We start from the raw sequence: 19,902 nt of genomic DNA on the forward strand, positions 1-19,902 counted from the left end.
TTTGCGGAGGAAATGGTGAAGAATCGCAAACAATGGTGAAGAAATGGTGAAGAATCGCCGGAGGAAGGGAATCGCAAACTGTAACTTGCGGAGGAAGGGAATCGTCTTCGTTTATATATTTAAAAAAAAAAAATTTTGATTGGCTGGGTGTAACGGTGCCACTAACAGCACCGTTACACCCCTCCATTAAACGGCGCCGTTTAAGGACCCGGGTGCACCTTGCAAGGTGCACCCGGGTCCACGGCATAACAATTGCAGAATAATTTGCCCAAGAATTAAACATGGAAAATTATATGTTGGGGACCCACTCTCTAGTAACGTCTTAACTCTTAACATGGAATAGCCCAAACTCAAGAGCACTGTCTTGGCGGCCCATGATGCATGTGATTGAAAATAATCAGGTCTAATGCAAGATATTTTGGACGTCATGGCGTGATTATTTGGTCCAAAGAGTAACTCGGAATTTATGATATGGAGGAGAATTATGAGGATCGAGTCTAGAACAATGTTTACGCTGTGGACTAGAGTTCACGTAGTAAGATAAAAAATAGAAATAAAAAATATTAAGATCCATTTTGTAAGATGGATCTCGAAGTGATGGAGGCTTGATGTTGACTATGTGATTGTGGATAATTTAAAGGAAATTACTATGTACACCTTCATTTTTTACTCTTAATTTTTATGTCTTTACACAAAATTCTAATGTAAACACTTGTATTGAAATTCACACAAAAAATAATTTATTCATGTCCCATTACATCAGAGAGTAAAATTTAAAGAGTAAAAAAATCTCAATCAAAAGGTCTTTACACTCTAAACCGACAAAATTGTGAATAAATAAATCATAATGACTTAACGTCTTTAGTTATCTATTAAATGAGAGGATCAATATCTGATGTTGTTCACAAGAAATTACCTTTACAAGAGAGTGAAACTCCCACACTGCAGCTATCAAGTCTTTCATTTATCAATTGAGGTTGCTATTAAAAGATGGTTTGTTGTACTCTTATATTCAGAAATAAAAAATAAAATAAAATAAAATAAAATAAAAACATTTTACACAAATTCGACAGAATTCAAGACCATGCAAAAATAAGAACCAAGATTTTTCTATAACGAAATCATCATTCCGTAAACCAAATTTGAAATTTGGGCATCATTAGATATCATTGAGAATCCAGAAACCCAGAAAGTGACTGAGCTATCAGAACCTGAAATCAACAACCTTTCATCTCTACACTGTTAATAGTGGTTGACACTTCAGTAGAAACACCGTACCAGAGCAAATGCATATGTGCAAGATGTTGTACCTTCTCTGCTTCTGGAAATTTACAGTTCCTCATGAAGAACCATGAGCCAACACGATTGCCCCGAATGTATGGCTGTCTAAAATTCTGCAGCCATCTCGTTAAATTTAGCGTTTGCCACCACTTCAAATGGAAGATTGGCCTGACCTTCTGTGTTTGATTTTACCTGCATCATCTCGACTTTAATAAGGAGTTATACCAGGAATTTTAGGAATGCCCTTCTCCTTAGGTTTCCTTGTTTTCTCCACCATTATAGCTTGAGTTGTGAGAACTGTACTAGCAACTGAGACAGCATTCTGAAGGCCACACCTCAATACACGGCAGGGATCAATAACACCAGAAGCTATGAGGTCTTCGTAATTTCCATTCATGGCATTGAATCCCATTTTCGAGTCGCAAGCTAGAATCTTCTGTGTAACTACCTCTCCGTCAACTCCTGCGTTAGCTGCAATAATCTTTGCGGGAGCAAGAAGTGCCTGGAATTTGGAGTCGACAGAAATATGACTACAAAGTCTCAAAAGAGCAAATCTAATAGCAGTTTTGAATCCAACTCTGGTATCAAAATACAGAGTGCTAAATGTTTTCTGCACATATAAGACTTTTGAAACAAACAATTGAAGCTCAGAAGCATACTAGCTACAAGGCATATTCTTGCATAACAAAATACTTTTAATAATTAAGAAATTCCTTCCTTCAGTATTTAGTTTTTTCACTAAAACTGGGCACTAAAGTACGAGTACCCCAAAAAAATTGCCAAATTGTGTATTGAAGTAAATAATAAAGATATACAAAATACCTGTTTTACTATGTCAGCACCAATTTGCTCATCTGGATCTTGGAGAGAGCTTTTAATGGCGGGTATTTGTTTCGAGAGGTGTACAAATGTCGCTCCACCACCAGGTACAATACCTTCCTTCATGGCAGCAAATGTGGCATGTTTTGCATCCTCAATTCTTAGCTTTCGATCTTCCAATTCCAACTCTGTGTGAGCTCCAACCTTAACAAGAAATTTTTGTTACAGAGCCTAACAAAATAAAGAGAGAAATACCCAAAGAAGGCCTTCGTAGTCAAGCAACATATGCGTATGACTTTAGAAAAATGTCCCAGGTTCAATCCCTAACCCCCTCAGGAGTACCAAAAAGAATAGAGAGGAATAAACGCAGGATAGCAGAAGATGAAAATTTTAGTAAATGCAATGCTATTTGGCTCAGACCAGAAACTAGTAGTGGCACTCTGCATCAGGTATTTTATTGTCCTTTTTCCTTTTTATCAATATGGACCATCATTACTATCATCTATTTGCAAATTCAAGTTCAATTCATTGCAATACATGATTCCTAATCCATCATGGGTAAGATGTTAAGAGTAACCTGACCATGGAACCTAGCTCAGTATCAAATAATCTAACCCCAAGTAACTATTTAAGACGAGCACCAAGTAGAAACATACATGGCTTGCAAAAGCATAAATAATGTTTGGGTTTACCTTAATTACAGCCACGCCACCACAGAGTTTTGCTATTCTTTCAGAGAGCTTTTCTGACAAATATTTATTATCTGCTTCTTCAAGATCTTTCTTTATCTGCAGTATTCTAGCCTGTATTTCAGCTTTAGTTGAAGGATCAGCAACAATAGTAGTAGAATTGTTTGTTATTGTTATCTTTCGAGCAATACCAAGCTGATCAGAGGTTGCTCCCTCAAGGGTAAGCCCCAAGTCTCCACATAGAAAATCAGCCCCTGTTTCCAATATTATTATGTGAATTAGAATGTTAGAAACAGAAACTAAAAAAAAAGTAGCAATACTTCATTAGATCATAATGTTCTAAGAAGCATGACAACCAAAGGTTCCTTTCATGACTACTAATCTGATTTATTCAGAGAAAATGAAACTATTGGAAATCATCCCTTCAGCAGTGGGAGGGATTCAGAGACCACCCTATGCATACTTTTTAAAAACATATGTATTTCAGAACAAAGCATGTCAGATCACCTGTCATGAGAGCAATATCTTGCAAAAGAGCTTTCTTTCCATGTAAAATGCCTGGGCATTTTACTACAGCGACAGTGAGTACTCCTTGCATCTTATTTGTAACAAGTGTTTCCAAAACATTCAACGAAATATCCTCAGCAATAATTAGCAGTGGAACACTCAATTGGATGGCCTTCTCTAGCAAGGGTACAATTTCTTTTACAGTTGATATCTTTTGGTCAGTCACCAGAACTCTCGCATTTTCAAATTCTATGGTAGATTTTTCCTTATTTGTAATGAAATGAGGTGACATATACCCCTTGTCAATCTGCATGAAAAGAATGCCTGGATACGAATCAAGAAAACCATGAAACAACACAAGAGTGTGTAATGTGCATGCAAATGTTGAGAATTTAGATAAGGCACAAATGTTAACTAAATGACAATATTCCTTTTATCTGTATAAAAAATGGAACTTTCAGATTGCATATTAGCGTTTTATAATGAGAAAAATGAAGGGTTTCAAAGCACTTCATTGCAAGTTTGTCATTGAGACATGCATCTGATCCTTAAAAGATCTACTAATACAATTTGGAATGGTGACTACCTCAAAGCATTCATTCCCATGGAAAAAATTTGAAGGGCCAAAACTTTGATTCAGGATAAACCATAATTGTATCAAATTGGTGTTTACAGCCTCTTGCATGGTATGGTTCTCTTTCTATGACTGCATATATAAAGTTCTCATATCAGAATACCTTCATTCCCTCTTCAACAATTATTGAGGTTTCGGTAGAGGAGGAAGACTCAATAAAGATAACTCCATCAGACCCAATCTTCTCAATTGCATCAGCTATTAAGTTCCCAATAAATTCATCATTTCCAGATGATATTGAAGCAACAGCTGTATGAATGAAAAGACAGAGAAGTTCACTCCCTCAACATTGCAATAACAAAAGGGAGGAGTTATCATTGAAGTTCAATAAAAACTGAACATGAAATAGAACTGTACCCTTTATATCATCAGATCCTTTAACAGGAAAGCTACTCCTCTTCAAAACTTCAACCAATTCCTTCACCGTCCTCTCCATACCTCTTTTCAATGAAACAGGATTAGCTCCATAAGACGCAGCAAGCAACCCAGCCTTAATCATTTCACGGGCCAAAACAATGGCAGTGGTTGTACCATCACCGGCTAAACTATTTGTCTTAGTCGCTACCTACAACGCAGAAAATTTACTTGAATTTGATTGATCAATTTATTAGTGTAGAAATCACACTCAGCCTTACAGTCCTGACCTCCTGAATCAGCATTGCCCCAGCATTTTCAACTGTATCAAGAAGCTCAATGGCTCGAGAAATCGTAACACCATCGTTTATTACTTTAACAGTATCCCCTTCTGACAGGACCACATTCCGCCCTGCGTGTTTCATTCACAGTCAGATAAAAATCGGATTCTAAAATTGCTTTAGCGATACTATATTACTATATCCTAGAGGTAGCAAAATTTTTCAAGCAATTAGAACAAGCACCTTCTAGAAATTGCTTATAGCGATACTATATCCTAGAGGTACCAAAATTTTTCAAGCAATTAGATCAAGCAGACAAGCACCTTCTAGAAATGTTTAATAAAGCTCTGAAATACAGAAAACCTCCTTATTCAGAGATTAAAAACACAAACAAACTCATTTCACCTTTAGGCCCTAGAGTGACAGAAACAGCATCAGCTAGTTTGTTGATTCCAATCAGCAACCCCTGTCTGCACTCTTTGCCGTAAACTATTCGCTTCACCCCTGCAACTACCTGCATCCCTCTATTCGCCTTGCTCTTCCAGAACGACAACGCACAGGGCCTTCTATTAGTTTCCTGAGGATGAAATTACATAAAAATGAAGAATTTATCAAAGATTAATGTGAGTATTGAGGGGAGAGCAGTGAAAAATGCTTACGGAGCGGAGAGGAATTAGAGGAGAGAATAGTGAAGAAGAAGAAGAAGAGATGGAAAGAGACATGGTTAAGGACCAGTTGGATATGGTTTCCAGAGGAATTGGAGATTTTTCTTTAGGGTTTTAAAGAGGTTTTAGGGGTGAACTGGTGAAGAAGGAAATAGTGCCTACCAAATGGACACGAGTTTGAACTTCTACATTAGTTAGTTCTACTTAATTCCAGTTATATCCCCTTGGCAATTTTTTTTTTTTTATTTACTACGGATTTGAGAGAGTAGTAGAAATAAATTGAACTTGTCACTATCAAATACGATTTATTATATTTTATTCACTCGATCATATTTTATAGACAATTTTTTTTAATACTAAAAAATTCTATTAAAGCATATTTGCTAAGGCCATCGTTATTAGTAGTTTCTTGAGATTTTTTGCGACCAAAAATATTTAATGTGGGTTTTTAGACTAATGAGTGGAGTTTTTTAAAAAGTTTTTTCTCCTTCAAAAAGTAAATTTTTTTTGTGAGACCCACTGAATAGGAAAAATGAAAGCAACCATCGTGTAGCCATGCGTGGACTACGCTGTCGCACTCAGCTAAATGCACGGTGTGCCCAGTTGGGTGCATAAATCTTCTTTTCTTTTTTCCATTTTTTTTCTCGTATTTTCGTTTCCCTTTTTTTCTTTTTTCTTTTTTTTTTTTTCTATTCTCTTCCTCTATTTCCTATTTGGCATACAAAAGACCAATACTATTGAAGTTGCTATGTAATATTAAAATTGGAAGTTCAATTTTTAAAAGAGTACAAAAAAATATGTTAATTTTCATTTTAATATGTATCACATATTTGCACATTAAAATTATATACCGAATAATGTTACTTTATTATTTTAAATTTATTTCTTACTATGTTAATATTTACATCTTCCTATGGTACTAGTTATTGCATTTTTATGCATTTGATTATTAAATGTTAGGTGTATTTAATCATTTTATGAACTGTAATAGAATTGGTCAATTCATAAGCATCTAAAGAAACTTTATCACGACATCAAGATGTAAACAAGTTAATCAACCAATGCCAATGATGGTCAACACCTCCTTGACACATTCCGTTTTATATTGAGCCCGGTATGAGTCTTCTTCATAATGCCGCATTCATTGATGTGGAGGCAACAACCGATAACAGTATTCTTATGTAATGAGGAGTAATATTATTTTCAAAAGATACTTCGTGAATTTTATAATGTTTGGATAGAAATCTAACAACCCATATTGCATGTAAATTTTATGAAGGTTGCGTTTTTTTCATTTTGAAAATATTTTATCCCCAAAACTAGTTTATCAAAAAGTTCTGAAAAAAAAAAGAAGTTTCGAGTCATTTTAAATTTTTTTTATTCATGTTGAAATTTAAAAATAATAATTTAATGTAATATTTTAAGGTATAAAATAATTAATATGTAAGCATATTAAGATAGCTTACCACCTAAACAGTCATGTCAGTTGGGCTAAACTTATTAAAGTATATCTTTGCAAATGCTTAAAATATATAGAAAAAGGCGAAAAGCATTTAGGTCCTACCGGGAGTCGAACCCAGGTCGCTGGATTCAAAGTCCAGAGTGCTAACCACTACACCATAGAACCACTTGTGTGATATTGGATTGCCTTAATATAATAATGTGTACCACCGACTGAATTATCCGGTGTTCAAACGCCATGTGTTGTTAAATGACTGATTTTTGGCATGTGTGCCCTCAAGTGCTCTATAAAGATTGGCACAGACATTCGTAGAAAGGGACATTTTTTTTCTCCTTTTAGCTTGGCACCCTCCTAGTTCACTGGTTAAGTTTTCGACCTTGCTTAAAAATCTTGTAAATGTTATAAGAATTCTCATTAATATAATATTTTATACATTATTAGCTACTTTACCATCCTTATATGTACCATAATTTACATTATTAATATGTATTATAGAATTCATGAACTACGTCTTATTCTTTAATTCACAATGTTTTATTGGACATATATTTTCATCCCTTCAAATTTAATTTTTCATATAAGTTGTGAAAAGATCAATTGCACTTATATTAATTGACATTGTTAATATGTATTTCTACATCTTATTATTTAATTCACTAATTTTTTTTTTTCATATTACACTGATTGATGGATATCCCGAGCAGGGTATCCAGTTAGAAGTGCACTATGGTATCAGGAGCCCGCAGCTTGACCGCGATGCCCAGTTGACAGGCACGGTCCGATAGTCTGGTTGCCCGCTTAGCATTGGCAGTCGAGCTGTGGCGCCCGACCAAGTGCCCCACTTAGAGGCGGTTAATATAGATCTTCCAGAGATTCCCTCAGATTTTGCACAAAATTTCTTTTTTCAACATTAGGAAAGAAGTATGGCAGTTCATGAGGTGTTCATAAGTCTAAATTTGTCACTTTCTCTTCTTTTTCTTTCATTCCCAAGCCATGTAACTCTGGTATAAATATCTCTTGAGGCATATTTAAACGAGTTATGAATTCAATTCTATGTCAAGTCCTATTATGTTCTCTTTGTTTTTAAAGTTGTACTGACCTACCATCCGGCTACTCCGTGATCGTAAAACCAACATTGATGTTTTCATCGCGCGTTAATTTTAATATTTCATATAAGTTGTGTGAACTGTGAAGGGTCAATTTTGGAAGTGAGATGGAGTGTTGGAACAGTATACGAAACGTAACTCCAGCTAGCTTAGGAATTAGCGAGGATGCCTCATCGGCCTCCTACCTTGTCAGAAACGAGTAAATACATACTAACCCAAATAAATGCTCCATTCTACTCTTCCAGTCTTCCCATGTCCATTCCACATTTCCACCACAAAAAATTTGCAAACCCTTACCATACAGAGATAAATAATAATTAAAACATTTATCCTTAGCTTGCTTATTAGTACCAATAGCCAGTGTTCAGTGTACACTGTAGTGCAACCATGGAGAAAGCAGCAACATGCCTGTGCCGGAGGTTCCATCTGTACAACGTTGTCACCGCCGTGACTCTGATGCTGCAATTTTTGTCGCCGCCGGCGTCGAGCCTTTCGTTCAACTTCTACGCCATTTCTTGCCCTTCGGCGGAGTTGATAGTGAAGAATACCGTGAGATCAGCTTCTTCTGTGGACCCCACCATCCCCGGAAAACTTCTTCGCCTCCTCTTTCACGACTGCTTTGTTGAGGTATGTCGATCTGTCTTGTATTGTTAAGAGTTTCACATTAACAAAATAAGATATATAGAACATATAAGTTTAAAAGATTATGGATTAATTAGATTCAAATTTTAAATGTCAGTATAGCCCTTTTATATTATAACATGGTATCATAGCCTTGTTAGGTTTATATCACCTTTTGTTCATAATTGGCAAAAGACATCAATGAATAAACCAACATGAGTTGACATATTAATTAAAACTTCATACTTTATAGCTGAGTTGTTATAAATGAAGTTTTTATTGTCTTTTAACTATGTACGTGAAATATAATTATTTATTACTTTGCTTGTGATGAGATTAATGGATTTAACTTCATACATGTTTTTTCTAAATATTTTTTACCCCTCCGATCCATTGTTATTTCTATTTAAATTTGATTCCTTCAAATAAAGTTTAAAAATTTGAATCTTATGAATGAATTAAGCAATAAGTGTTGGGAGATCGAGTTTTCCCTGATTATATGTATATATAAAATAAAATGTACAGTGAATCTAATGAGTGTACATTATTGCTTAGCAGGGCTGCGATGCATCTATATTGTTGCAAGGAAATGACACAGAGAGGAGTGATCCAGCAAACAAGTCCGTGGGAGGATTCTCGACCGTTGATTCAGCAAAGAGAGTGCTAGAGATCTTATGTCCAGAAACTGTTTCTTGTGCTGATATAATTGCCCTGGCTGCTAGAGACGCAGTTGAATTTGTACGTAAAATCCCAATTTATATCTTTTTAAGAATACAAAATTTTCATTTTCTTAATTTAAAACCCACCGCACATACCTTTTTAAGGATAATGGCAGAAATGGGACTATATAGTCAGTGATTGACAAAAATAGAAACATTTTAAAGTTGAATTATTTGGCTCATGCGCCTGAGGTCAAAAATGCATGCCTCATTTATGTTTTTTTTTTTTTACGGAATATCAAATCCAAACGCAAGTATCGGTATTCCGAAAAAAATAGAATGCAAATGGGGCATGCGTTTCTGACCTCGAATGCATGTCTCAAATGAGTTTTTTCTATTTTTGTCACAATTTCAAAACGTTCATATTTTTGTTAATTATTGGCCAAATAGTCCCATTTTTGTCATTAACCCCGTTTTAATGCGATCCACCTTTTCTGTACGATTTATAAATTATTACTTAAGAACAAGTTTACCTGATATATACTTTGAGATGGTTGTTACAGGTTTTTGGTCACCCAAAAAACAAATTGTTATTATTAGTTATACTAAACATGCATGTACTGCAGGCAGGGGGACCAAGTGTTGCGATACCCACAGGGAGGAGAGATGGGAGGGTTAGTTTGGGTAAAAATGTGAGACCAAACATAATAGACACAAGTTTCACAATGGATGAGATGGTGAAAATCTTTGCTGCAAAAGGGCTGTCTTTGGATGACCTTGTTACCCTCTCAGGTACACTTCAAACTTCAATTCCCACAACCACCAAGTATAACTTATAAGCATATATCCTAAATCCAACATTATTTAAGTGCAACAAGAATATATGTTGTTTATTAATTAGTTTGAACCTCAAATTTAAGGGCCATTTGGTTCATGAATTTTTTTTAAGGGGAATGGAACTGAAATTCTATAAACAAAAATAATAATAATAATTATTATTATTAATTAGGAATATGAATTTCATTGTTTGGTTGGTGAAAAATAAATTGCTAAAAATATTGATTCTAGGAAATTGTAAGGAATAACGTGTATAAAGACCTATATGTCTCTACACAATATTAATATTATTAATAATAAAAGTACTAATAATCAAGAACGAATAACAAGGGTAAAATAGTCATGGCATCTCATTTTTTCTTCCAGGATTTTGTTTTCCTCAAATATAAGGAATGAAAAACACATATAAATAGATAATCTCATGAGTGACGAGAGTTGATAGGTAATCTGAAAGTGTCAATTAAAGTAATTTTTTAGATATCAAATGACCTTCCCGAGATCCAATACATAACCCAAGATAATAACTGAAACACTTACTATCACATTTAGAAATGTCCAATTTTCTAACCACCATAAAGTGATCAAAACCGACACTTTTTTGTCGGAATCAGCCGTTCCCGACCATTTTCCGTCCAACCCAACTCATCTTCAAAGAAAATTTAAAAAAAAAAAATTGTCACTTTTTAAAATTATTTGTCTAGATGGTCAGAAAAGTGGTCGGAAAATTGAAGATTTTTAGTGACAAAATCCTAATAACATTTCTTAAATTAATTAAACCATGTGGTGCTATGGCTGTTGGGGCATTCATATGCATTTACATCTACACATACCACTCATTAATTGATCACCAACACCAATGCAAATGCAGGGGCACACACTATAGGATCGGCCCATTGCAGTGCTTTCAGCGACAGATTCCAGCTGGCCTCCAATGGCAGCTTTCTCCCCGTAGACACCGCCCTAGACGAAGCATACGCGGCGGAGCTAGCAAGGAAGTGCCCGTCCAGAGCAAGCGACGCCGTCACCGTCAACAACGACCCCGTAACGCCGTCTTTCTTTGACAACCAGTACTACAAGGATTTGCTAGCACACAGGTATACAAAATTATTCACCCAAATTTTGATGCCAATCTTTTCTGAAATTTTATTTTATATTATAATTAAAATCAATACGTGAATTCTAGAAATATAATTATTAAGTATAAAAATAATAAATTATATATAAATGATTTTTAATTAAAACAATTAAGCTTCAAAAATTAAGGTCCTGTATAGAAAAGTCCACAAGTGCTAATCAAATGTACGCCTTATAACCTTAGCCGACAAATTAAAGGATCATAAGGTATAAATTTAGTTTTAAAAAGATGTTAAGATGTCATGTTTCATTTGTATTCTCTATAGGCGAAGAGATTATATTTTAATAACCTAAACAAGTAGTGTATAATATTTTCCAACTCATCAATTTTGCCATGTCACACAGGGGACTCTTCCAATCAGATTCTGCATTGCTTAGAGACAAAAAGGCCATGGCAAAAGTGCAGGATTTCGCCGGCGACCAAAACAATTTCTTCACCAGCTGGGAACAATCATTCTTGAAGCTTGTCACCATCGGAGTGAAGGCCGGAGAAGACAACGGAGAGATCCGACGCTCTTGCTCTACGGTCAACGCTTGAACATTATATTGCATGTTAGTAAGTGCTTATTTTGACTTACAGAAAAGTGTGCAATCACTATTTAAATGTGTACTCGCCGTTCGAAAAGTTAGCATATATGATGTATAATATAATGTTAGGAAATTTGTGTATTTTATACCCACAATTTACCTATTTCAAACAAAGGAGAACACGAATTCGAAATATTTCATAACTTTTAAAATTTAGAAATTAAATTATAATAGTCCAAATTCACATCGTTTTTAAGGTAGGGCAAAATTTCTTCAAAACCTTCCCAATACGCTTTTGCTTAGTTCATATTTGAAAATCAATTCTTCATTCACCTATTATCCATTTTGAGTGTCTAAATATATTAAAAAAACCAATATCGCTTCCACTGAGACTTGAATCCACTCTCTCTCATGTGAGAGTACAACCGAGTGCCACTAGACCACAAAGTCTTTTGACAGAAAAATTTGATTCTAATTTAACCCAATTTTAATTGGTATTTAAACTCGCTTGAAATAATGTCACTTATTTACATACCAACCTTAAACCAATTATCCAATATTTCTTTAATTAAAGATGGTATTTGGTTCTTCCCATAATATTAATTAAGTTGAGAATTCCTTTTATGGTGCTTAAATTAAAAGTCATCACAATACAAATAGCTACACTTTGATACATAGTCAATTTATTATTCACTTATTATTCATTTTGAATATATATAATATATCATATTCATTTCTCAACTTGGAGAACCATAATCCACTGTAACCCGATGCAAAACGGAAGTGAACCCACCACAATTATAACTCACTCAAAATGATCATATTAAACGTTAGCTCATTTTTTTTAATGTAACAAACATTAGAAAAATTAAAAGTATATTTAACACATGTTTCAAGAGTTCTTGATTTATTTCACTGAACCCAGTGTGAGATATAATTGGAGAAGTAGCTACATTTTTGTCTTTCCCCTTTGTCTTGGTTTTACAACGTTGGCTGGAGTTGATGATTGTGATTTGTGATGTCCTAGCTTGGTATATATGGAATATGGATGGTGAAGGGTGTTGATGAGTCTTTATATATTTGAGTTGATTGTGATGGTCGAACATGGTCAAATGCAAAAGGTTTTAGACAATCCCAATTTAATCGGATTAATACTAACTCTATAACAGTCCGCCTCTTAAAACCACATCGAAAATAAATTGCGAGTCGGACAATCAGCCCACCGAATATAAAAGAAATTTCTTACCCCTTAAGAGTCAATATATATTCGGTCTTCCACCAAATCACACAACCATTAGCACCGGCCACCACAATCAAACCATTGGCTCTTTACAAATCAAATGTCAACATCTTCTCTCTCTCTCTCTATATATATAGACCTTTTCACTTGCACACTTCATGCATATGATGGCGACTCTATTTACACACTCATCTTCTAATCTTTACACCTATACTTTTCAACTTATATTTTTTTAACTTTACTAAAGTCCATATATAGGACATGACTTCTTTTATTCGTAAATGTAGTTGGTGATAAATCTCTTTCATCTATAAATAATGGAATTTTTTCCCTACTAAAATTATTACCTAATATTCGCTTATGCATGTCGCACTACTATGTTGCATCTATGTAGTTAAAAAAAAAAAAATCTTTTTTTTTTTCAATTACTATAGTGACTTGACTAATCATATTATAATATAATTGGATAATTAAATGCTACCCTTTAAAAAAATCAAAATTTGTGTAGTAATTAGTTAACCTACGTACTATTTCGGCATGTACGTTAATGCAGGTTGATCTGCCTCACGATGGTTAAAAAGTTTTGCGGGCCTGCTTGCCAATTTTTTTTTTACCCTAACCCACGCCATGTGGGTTACAGGCCCTGCAGGCTAGCTCCAAAACTCTATTTTTTTTTTTTAAAAGAACTTTATAATAAAAAAATATTTATATTATATTAAATACTATATTTTAATATATAATTAGGAAAAAATTTAATTTTAATTTATATATACTATGATTTGATAGATAATGGTATTTTAATATTTTAATTATAATTATAGTTTGTATTAATTTATTTTATATTAAAGTATTAATTATATTTCTATTGTATAGAATGTAATGAACAATAATATGTAATATGATTTAAAAAGTATGAATGTTTTAGAACTATTTCAATATGAATTATATCTTTCTAATTTTTTTAAAATTAAAATTAAAAATTTATAAAAAGCCCGCTTCTTCGTGGGTTTTTTTTTAAGCCCTAACCCGCCCCATCGTAAGGCAGGTTAGGGTTGGCAGCGGGGCTCAACCCACTTTTACACCGTAAAGAAGTGATTATTAGATATATTTTTTAGGAGATAAGATTGTATATCTCCATGATACCATGTCACTTGTAGCTCAACAATTGAAATTTTAACATCCCCAAGATATCACACCAGTTTTATCTCAACAATTCAAAATTTAGCATTTCATTGATTTTTCGAGAAAGAAATAAAGAGTATAGCTTGTGATGGAATATTGGTAGTCCTTGTGGAGCAGCACAAGATCCAAAAGTCTACCAACATTAGTGCACACCATTTGACAAGTGTAAACCACTATTATTGGTGACCTAATTATACTATCTAAGAACTCTTATTATTCTCAAGAAAAATGTCCGAATAAATAATACATCAACACATCGTAATAAGATTTTTACTATTGACAATTGTACTATTATTGTACTCGTTTTATAGACAAATTGTGCCCGAATAGTTACCTAAACACTATATATAATCATATATAACTACTTTATTATTTGTTTTTTTTCCATAGTATATTTTAATCCATTTGCCTTAAGTTCACTAAATCCATTAATTAGCATAATTCTTCTTCTATTATTCAAATCATTAGTGTCCATATTTTTCTTGAAATATAACTATTTGATATGCTTTTGAGTTACAAATTAAATTAAAATTGTGAAATTTTTTAATTAAAAATGTATAACCACAACAAGGAAATATAATAAACAAAAAAAAAAAATTCATAATATGCTATTAATTAGTAAATGTAGAATAGCAAAATTCAATAATTACAAAAACATTAATTTAGACTATACCAAGTGATACAATATTGAATTAATGGTAACTTTGAGTTGTTTTGTTTTGACTAAGCAACTTTGTTTGACAAGGTGAGTAACTTTAAGTATAAAGTCTTTGGTTTAATTAATATTCTTTTTAAAATGTACAAAAAGTGTTTTTTGTGCACAAACTTTCACAGGCCAATTTGACTTTATAAAACACTACTAATTAAAAACAATGCATTGCACGCATGCCTGAACAAATACCAATGAATAAACAAATAATAAAATTATAAAGAAAGTGATAATAGAAATAATTAATAATACATTATGAACAAAGAAAAAAATAAAATTAGAAAAAGTTGTTAAGTATATAAGAAAGTAATTAAATACAGTGTATAAGTGATTATATTTAAAAGAGTTTATTACTAAAATGGTCCCTCGACTATTGCAAAATTACCAATTTGGTCCTCGACAATTTTTCGTACCCAATTAAGTCCATCGACTTTGAAAATTTTAACCAATTTAGTCCTTCGTTTATTTTACCGTTAACATCCGTTAAATCAGGACCAAATTGGTAATTTTGCTATAGTCAATGGATCATTTCAGTGAAAAATTAAGGGATAAACTACAAATAAGCCATCGTACTATTTAGGGACAAGCAATTAGACCATCCAACTCAAATAACCTCCAAATAAGGCATCAAACTCAGAGAAATAAAGCAATTGAGCCACTGAAACCCAAAAAAGAGCAATAACCCATTTTAAAAATTTCCGGCGACAAATTCCGGCACCGGCGACCATTTCGTCGCCGCCGGTCGCCAGCAAGGCGACTTGGTTGCCTTCTCTGTGGGGAAGGCGACCAGAAATGGCAACCGGCGACGACTTGGTCACCGCCGGTCGTCGGAAATGATCGCCGGTGCCAGAATTTGTCGTCGGAAATTTTAAAAATAGGTTAATTGCTCCTTTTTTCGGTTTTAGTTGCTCAATTGCTTTATATTTTTGAGTTTGATGGGTGGGGTTATTTGAGTTGGATGACCTAATTGCTTGTTTCCAAATAGTACGATGGCTTATTTGTAGTTTATCCCAAAAATTAATTACCAATTTGGTCCCTTGACTATTGCAAAATTACCAATTTGGTCCTGATTTAACGGATGTTTAACGAAAAAATAAACGGGGGACCAAATTGGTTAAATTTTTCAAAGTCAAGGGACTTAATTGGTCACGAAAAATTGTTGAGGATCAAATTGGTAATTTCGCAATAGTCGAAGGACCATTTTGGTAATAAACTCTATTTAAAATTTTGAGGGTAAAATAAAAAATAAAAAAATATATATAATTGAAAAGAATTTATAAGTGTACACTATACCAACAAATATATATTTTTTAGACAACATATATTTTGTTCTCTTTTACCCAAAGGAAGCTTAGCTTAGCTGGTAAATAAGATTGAGGAGTATGATTCTTAAAGTGTTGCAACGTAACTACATACACAAAATTACTGTTTGATAGGATATATAGTTTTGCTTTGAATCAACTGTGGAGTGATGTTAAATCCACTTCAGAAATTTTAAAATAAAAGTTCACTTAAAAAAATTACTCAAAAATTTCTACATGTTAAATTAATATATAAATCAATATTTTTAAGATTGATTATTATAGAACTATTTATTTTGAAAACAGTACGTTATTTGTTCTCCATTTTTCGCAATATAAAAAGAAAATTAATTGTCAAAATTTCAATTACTTATAATGCAATCAATGTTCACCGAATTGTAGAGGATGTAAATCGTGCGATATGTCTTAACTGACCTGCAAGTCTCAAAATGTTTGTACACTAGTACAAAGAACTTATTTTTAATTGATTGACTAGTTGAGCTCTGCACTGATATGTACTTAACTTTTTAGGTGATAGTAGTAAATAGTGTAAACCCTCATTTCCTATTATTATAAGAATAATAATACTAAACCAGAAATTTTGATATTTTCTCTTTTAATATATATAGATATAGATATCAACATGTTCAAATAAGGACTAAACTCCTCGTGAAAACGTGTAAACTAATCTCATACGTCCATCTAAGATAATCAAATAATGTCATCTATGTAATTATGATTGTTTATTTTGAAAAGATTTTACAAATACACAATTTACTATCCGTGAATGTATAAGTTTTTAAATATAAATTTACATAATTTTTAAATCATGCTTTTTTTAATCAAAAAATACTAACAAGAATTGATTAAGTTATTAAAAGATTAACTTTATTCGAATCAACTTAAAGTTCGCTATCAACCATCTCTCTTCTGAATTATTTATAAAATTTAGTTTAATTTTTTTAGACTAATAATATATTATCTTGAACTAAAATAGCTTTTTTCTTATAAAGAAAAAACTGAAGTAGTTATAAATTAAAAATAAATAAATAAGAAAAATAGTAATTTAAGGAAGGTCTTAATGAGGCCCACTCGATTGATCGTCATTTATTGTGAAGCCAGCGTACGTAGACGAATCCAACATTTCGCATCATTTCGATTGTACCAATATCAATGTCAAAAAGAGTAAATTTGAACCAATATACATATACTCCCACCAACAATTCTTATCCTCTCTCTCAGATGCTTAGCTTCCACACCGACAATGCATAAAATGGAAAAATGTATTGGTCCAGTGAATTGAAAAAATGTACATAAGATTTCTTTTAGCAGCATAATCGAATGTGATTTCTGTCTTATATATTGAGATTTGGATTGATGTTGAGTCTCAAAATTAAATTTATTTGATTTACTTTATCATGAGTCTAGGACGAATTCATAAGGTTGGATATAGGGGGTGAAGCAGTGAAATCTTGTTTTTAATAAAATAAATAAATTAATCGGACCAGTCAGTAGTGCATGCATTGGAGATTTATTGGCTCGGTATTGAGTCTCGAAAATAGATTTGATCTATACACCTCATTATGAGCTTGGAGTGGATTTATAAGGTCAAATATATCGTACGTCGAAAGGAAGAATAATGAGTTATTAAAAAAAAACATATTACTAGAAGCAAATATCTACTTATACTGGTCGGTAATGTATGCAGATTTTGAATAGGCTGATTTAATTTCGGTTGTCCTCACACTCTTTCTAATTGTGTTTGACATATCTTGACAACTAAATGTATGTGTTGGAATGATTTGATTTTTTTTTTAATTTTATTTTTTTGTAAATTTTATTTATTTGTTTTCATTTTTTTATGTGTCAAAAAGTATCACCTTACGCTTTAAATGAGCATCATTTTAATTTAGAATTAATCATAACTTAACTGCTCAAGCAAATTCATGTTAATCAATATAAAACTAAGTACATTAAAATGCTTGAAGTAATAAGAACTTGTGTACATCAACATAAACTTCAGCTCAAGAAGGGTGTTTTGAAGATAGTATTAACTTGGACAAATTAAATACATTGATTCTATGAATGGTTTATAGAAATGAGGCATTAGCAATACAAACTATGAACTTTGATTGGTTTTGGAAAAAAAGTTATATATATATATATATATATATATATATATATATATATATATATATATATAAAATCACTGCAAGTCGCTTCTAACGTACAAAGAGGACCCAACGTGTGCGTGGTAAATGCTCCACTATTTTTTTCTTGTTTGTTTCTCCTTTTGATAACTGATTGTCCAGATTAAAAAATTTACTTTTGAGTTCTACTGATGTAATTGCTCTAAGATAAATGGGACGTTTGGTAAATAGTTGTTAACGAATTTGGTTAGCAGGTTTGATTAGCTTATAGCATTAGTTGATTGTAGAAAAACATTTGATAAATTAGTTGTTAGTTGCTTTGAGTGACTTTTTATTTTAACATTTAGAAGCAATAAGTTGTTACAAAAAAACAGATTAACTAAACACTCATATGAAATTGTTTAATTATGTCAAATACGGAGTAATTAATAGTGATTAAATAAGTCAAAATGGAGTAATGGACAAGAGTTTATTGCATTTTTAGTCCCATGACTATAGTGGTACTTGTAAGATTGGTCCACGACGTTCAAACTTTGTAATTTTGATCCATGACTATTGTTTTTTTTTGCAAAAATGGTCCTTTCGGTGCCGGAAAAAAAAAACCGGCGGATTTTCCGGTAATTTTTCGCCGGAAAAAAAAACCGGCATATTTTTTGTCAATTTTCCCCCGAAAAAAAATCCCCTTTCAAGTAGGTTAAAATTGACATTTCTAAAAAATTAATGTAGTTTACTTTTTATTCAAAATTGACATTTCTAAAAAAAATTCCTTTGTGTTGGCAGATGTTACTACTAGGCAAAATTATTCAAATATTATTTTTACTTTTTAGTTTAAATTTAATCTTAATAATATTATTTTTTGTTGATCTTGAATTTGTACTTAATTGGCTAAAAAGTAAACATAATTTAAATTTATACGAAAAAGTAAAAATAATTTTGAATTTGTATTTAATTTACTAAGATTAACTTGACTACGTATGCTTTTAGAAATGAATTAGTTTTAACTTTAATTAGGTTACCAAAATAAAAAATAATTAAATTGACTACATATGTTTTTAGAAATGAATTTGTTTTAACTTAAATTAATTGTTTAAAAATGTCAATTTTATTCTTACTTGAAAGGAGAATTTTTTCCAGCGAGAAATTATGGAAAATATGTCAATTTTTTTTTCCTGGTGAAAAATTGTCGGAAAATTCGCCGGTTTTTGTTTTCCGGCGCCTGAAGGACCATTTTTGCACAAAAAAAAAAAAAAAAAAAACAATAGTCATGGATCAAAATTGCAAAGTTTAAAAGTCGTTGACCAATCCTACAAGTGTCACTATAGTCGTGGGACTAAAAATGCAAAAAACTCTAATGGACAATAAACTAACTATATTTGTAAACATGACCAACATTTTACTCTATATGAATGTTGTAAGTCATACGAAAGCAAAAAATAATAAAAAATGAAGAACATATCACCTTTAAGGGACAGGAAAAAGTACAAGAAAACGAGATTTTGTTTTGTAGACAAAGCTAATCATTTTTTCTGTCCATATTAACCGTCAGATATGACCATTACTAAACCCAACACACCACAATAACCGTCCAACCCACTAAAATCTGTCCGGTAAATTCTAATATTATCATACACATTCTTCAACAATATTTCAACACATAAATGGACACTCCATGAAATCAGCAATCAAGCACGCATCAATTTAAATCACTCATCTAGCATACCATATTTAAAAGAAGAGAACAAA

General features: G+C 32.4%; 2 protein-coding genes and 1 non-coding gene across 4 annotated transcripts; 1 reads left to right on the forward strand and 2 right to left on the reverse strand.

Moving 5' to 3' along the window:
* Nucleotides 1-838: 838 nt before the first annotated feature.
* Nucleotides 839-5,354, reverse strand: LOC116024822 (chaperonin 60 subunit alpha 2, chloroplastic-like). Of its 2 annotated transcripts, XM_031265825.1 has the most exons (10): nucleotides 5,225-5,354; nucleotides 4,971-5,142; nucleotides 4,575-4,696; nucleotides 4,288-4,495; nucleotides 4,034-4,179; nucleotides 3,297-3,603; nucleotides 2,981-3,043; nucleotides 2,793-2,914; nucleotides 2,104-2,304; nucleotides 839-1,783 (listed from the first exon to the last, which is right to left on the reverse strand). In XM_031265825.1, the coding sequence occupies exons 1-10, from the start codon at nucleotides 5,285-5,287 to the stop codon at nucleotides 1,490-1,492; spliced, it is 1,698 nt and encodes a 565-aa protein (XP_031121685.1). In that variant the 5' UTR covers nucleotides 5,288-5,354; the 3' UTR covers nucleotides 839-1,489. The 2 variants fall into 2 exon arrangements, with proteins under 2 accessions (XP_031121685.1, XP_031121684.1); XM_031265824.1 differs by having other exon boundaries at nucleotides 2,793-3,043.
* Nucleotides 5,355-6,785: 1,431 nt separating this feature from the next.
* Nucleotides 6,786-6,857, reverse strand: TRNAQ-UUG. The gene has a single exon. It is a non-coding gene; the product is annotated as a tRNA-Gln (tRNA).
* Nucleotides 6,858-8,092: 1,235 nt separating this feature from the next.
* LOC116026058 (peroxidase 46-like) lies at nucleotides 8,093-11,789 on the forward strand. Its single transcript, XM_031267503.1, has 5 exons — nucleotides 8,093-8,425; nucleotides 8,978-9,157; nucleotides 9,705-9,870; nucleotides 10,784-11,009; nucleotides 11,395-11,789. Exons 1-5 carry the CDS (start codon nucleotides 8,186-8,188, stop codon nucleotides 11,585-11,587), a joined length of 1,005 nt encoding a protein of 334 aa, XP_031123363.1. The 5' UTR covers nucleotides 8,093-8,185; the 3' UTR covers nucleotides 11,588-11,789.
* The last annotated feature ends 8,113 nt before the right edge of the window (nucleotides 11,790-19,902 follow it).

Source organism: Ipomoea triloba, chromosome 7 (assembly GCF_003576645.1).
Source record: "Ipomoea triloba cultivar NCNSP0323 chromosome 7, ASM357664v1".
NCBI classification, from domain to species: domain Eukaryota; kingdom Viridiplantae; phylum Streptophyta; class Magnoliopsida; order Solanales; family Convolvulaceae; genus Ipomoea; species Ipomoea triloba.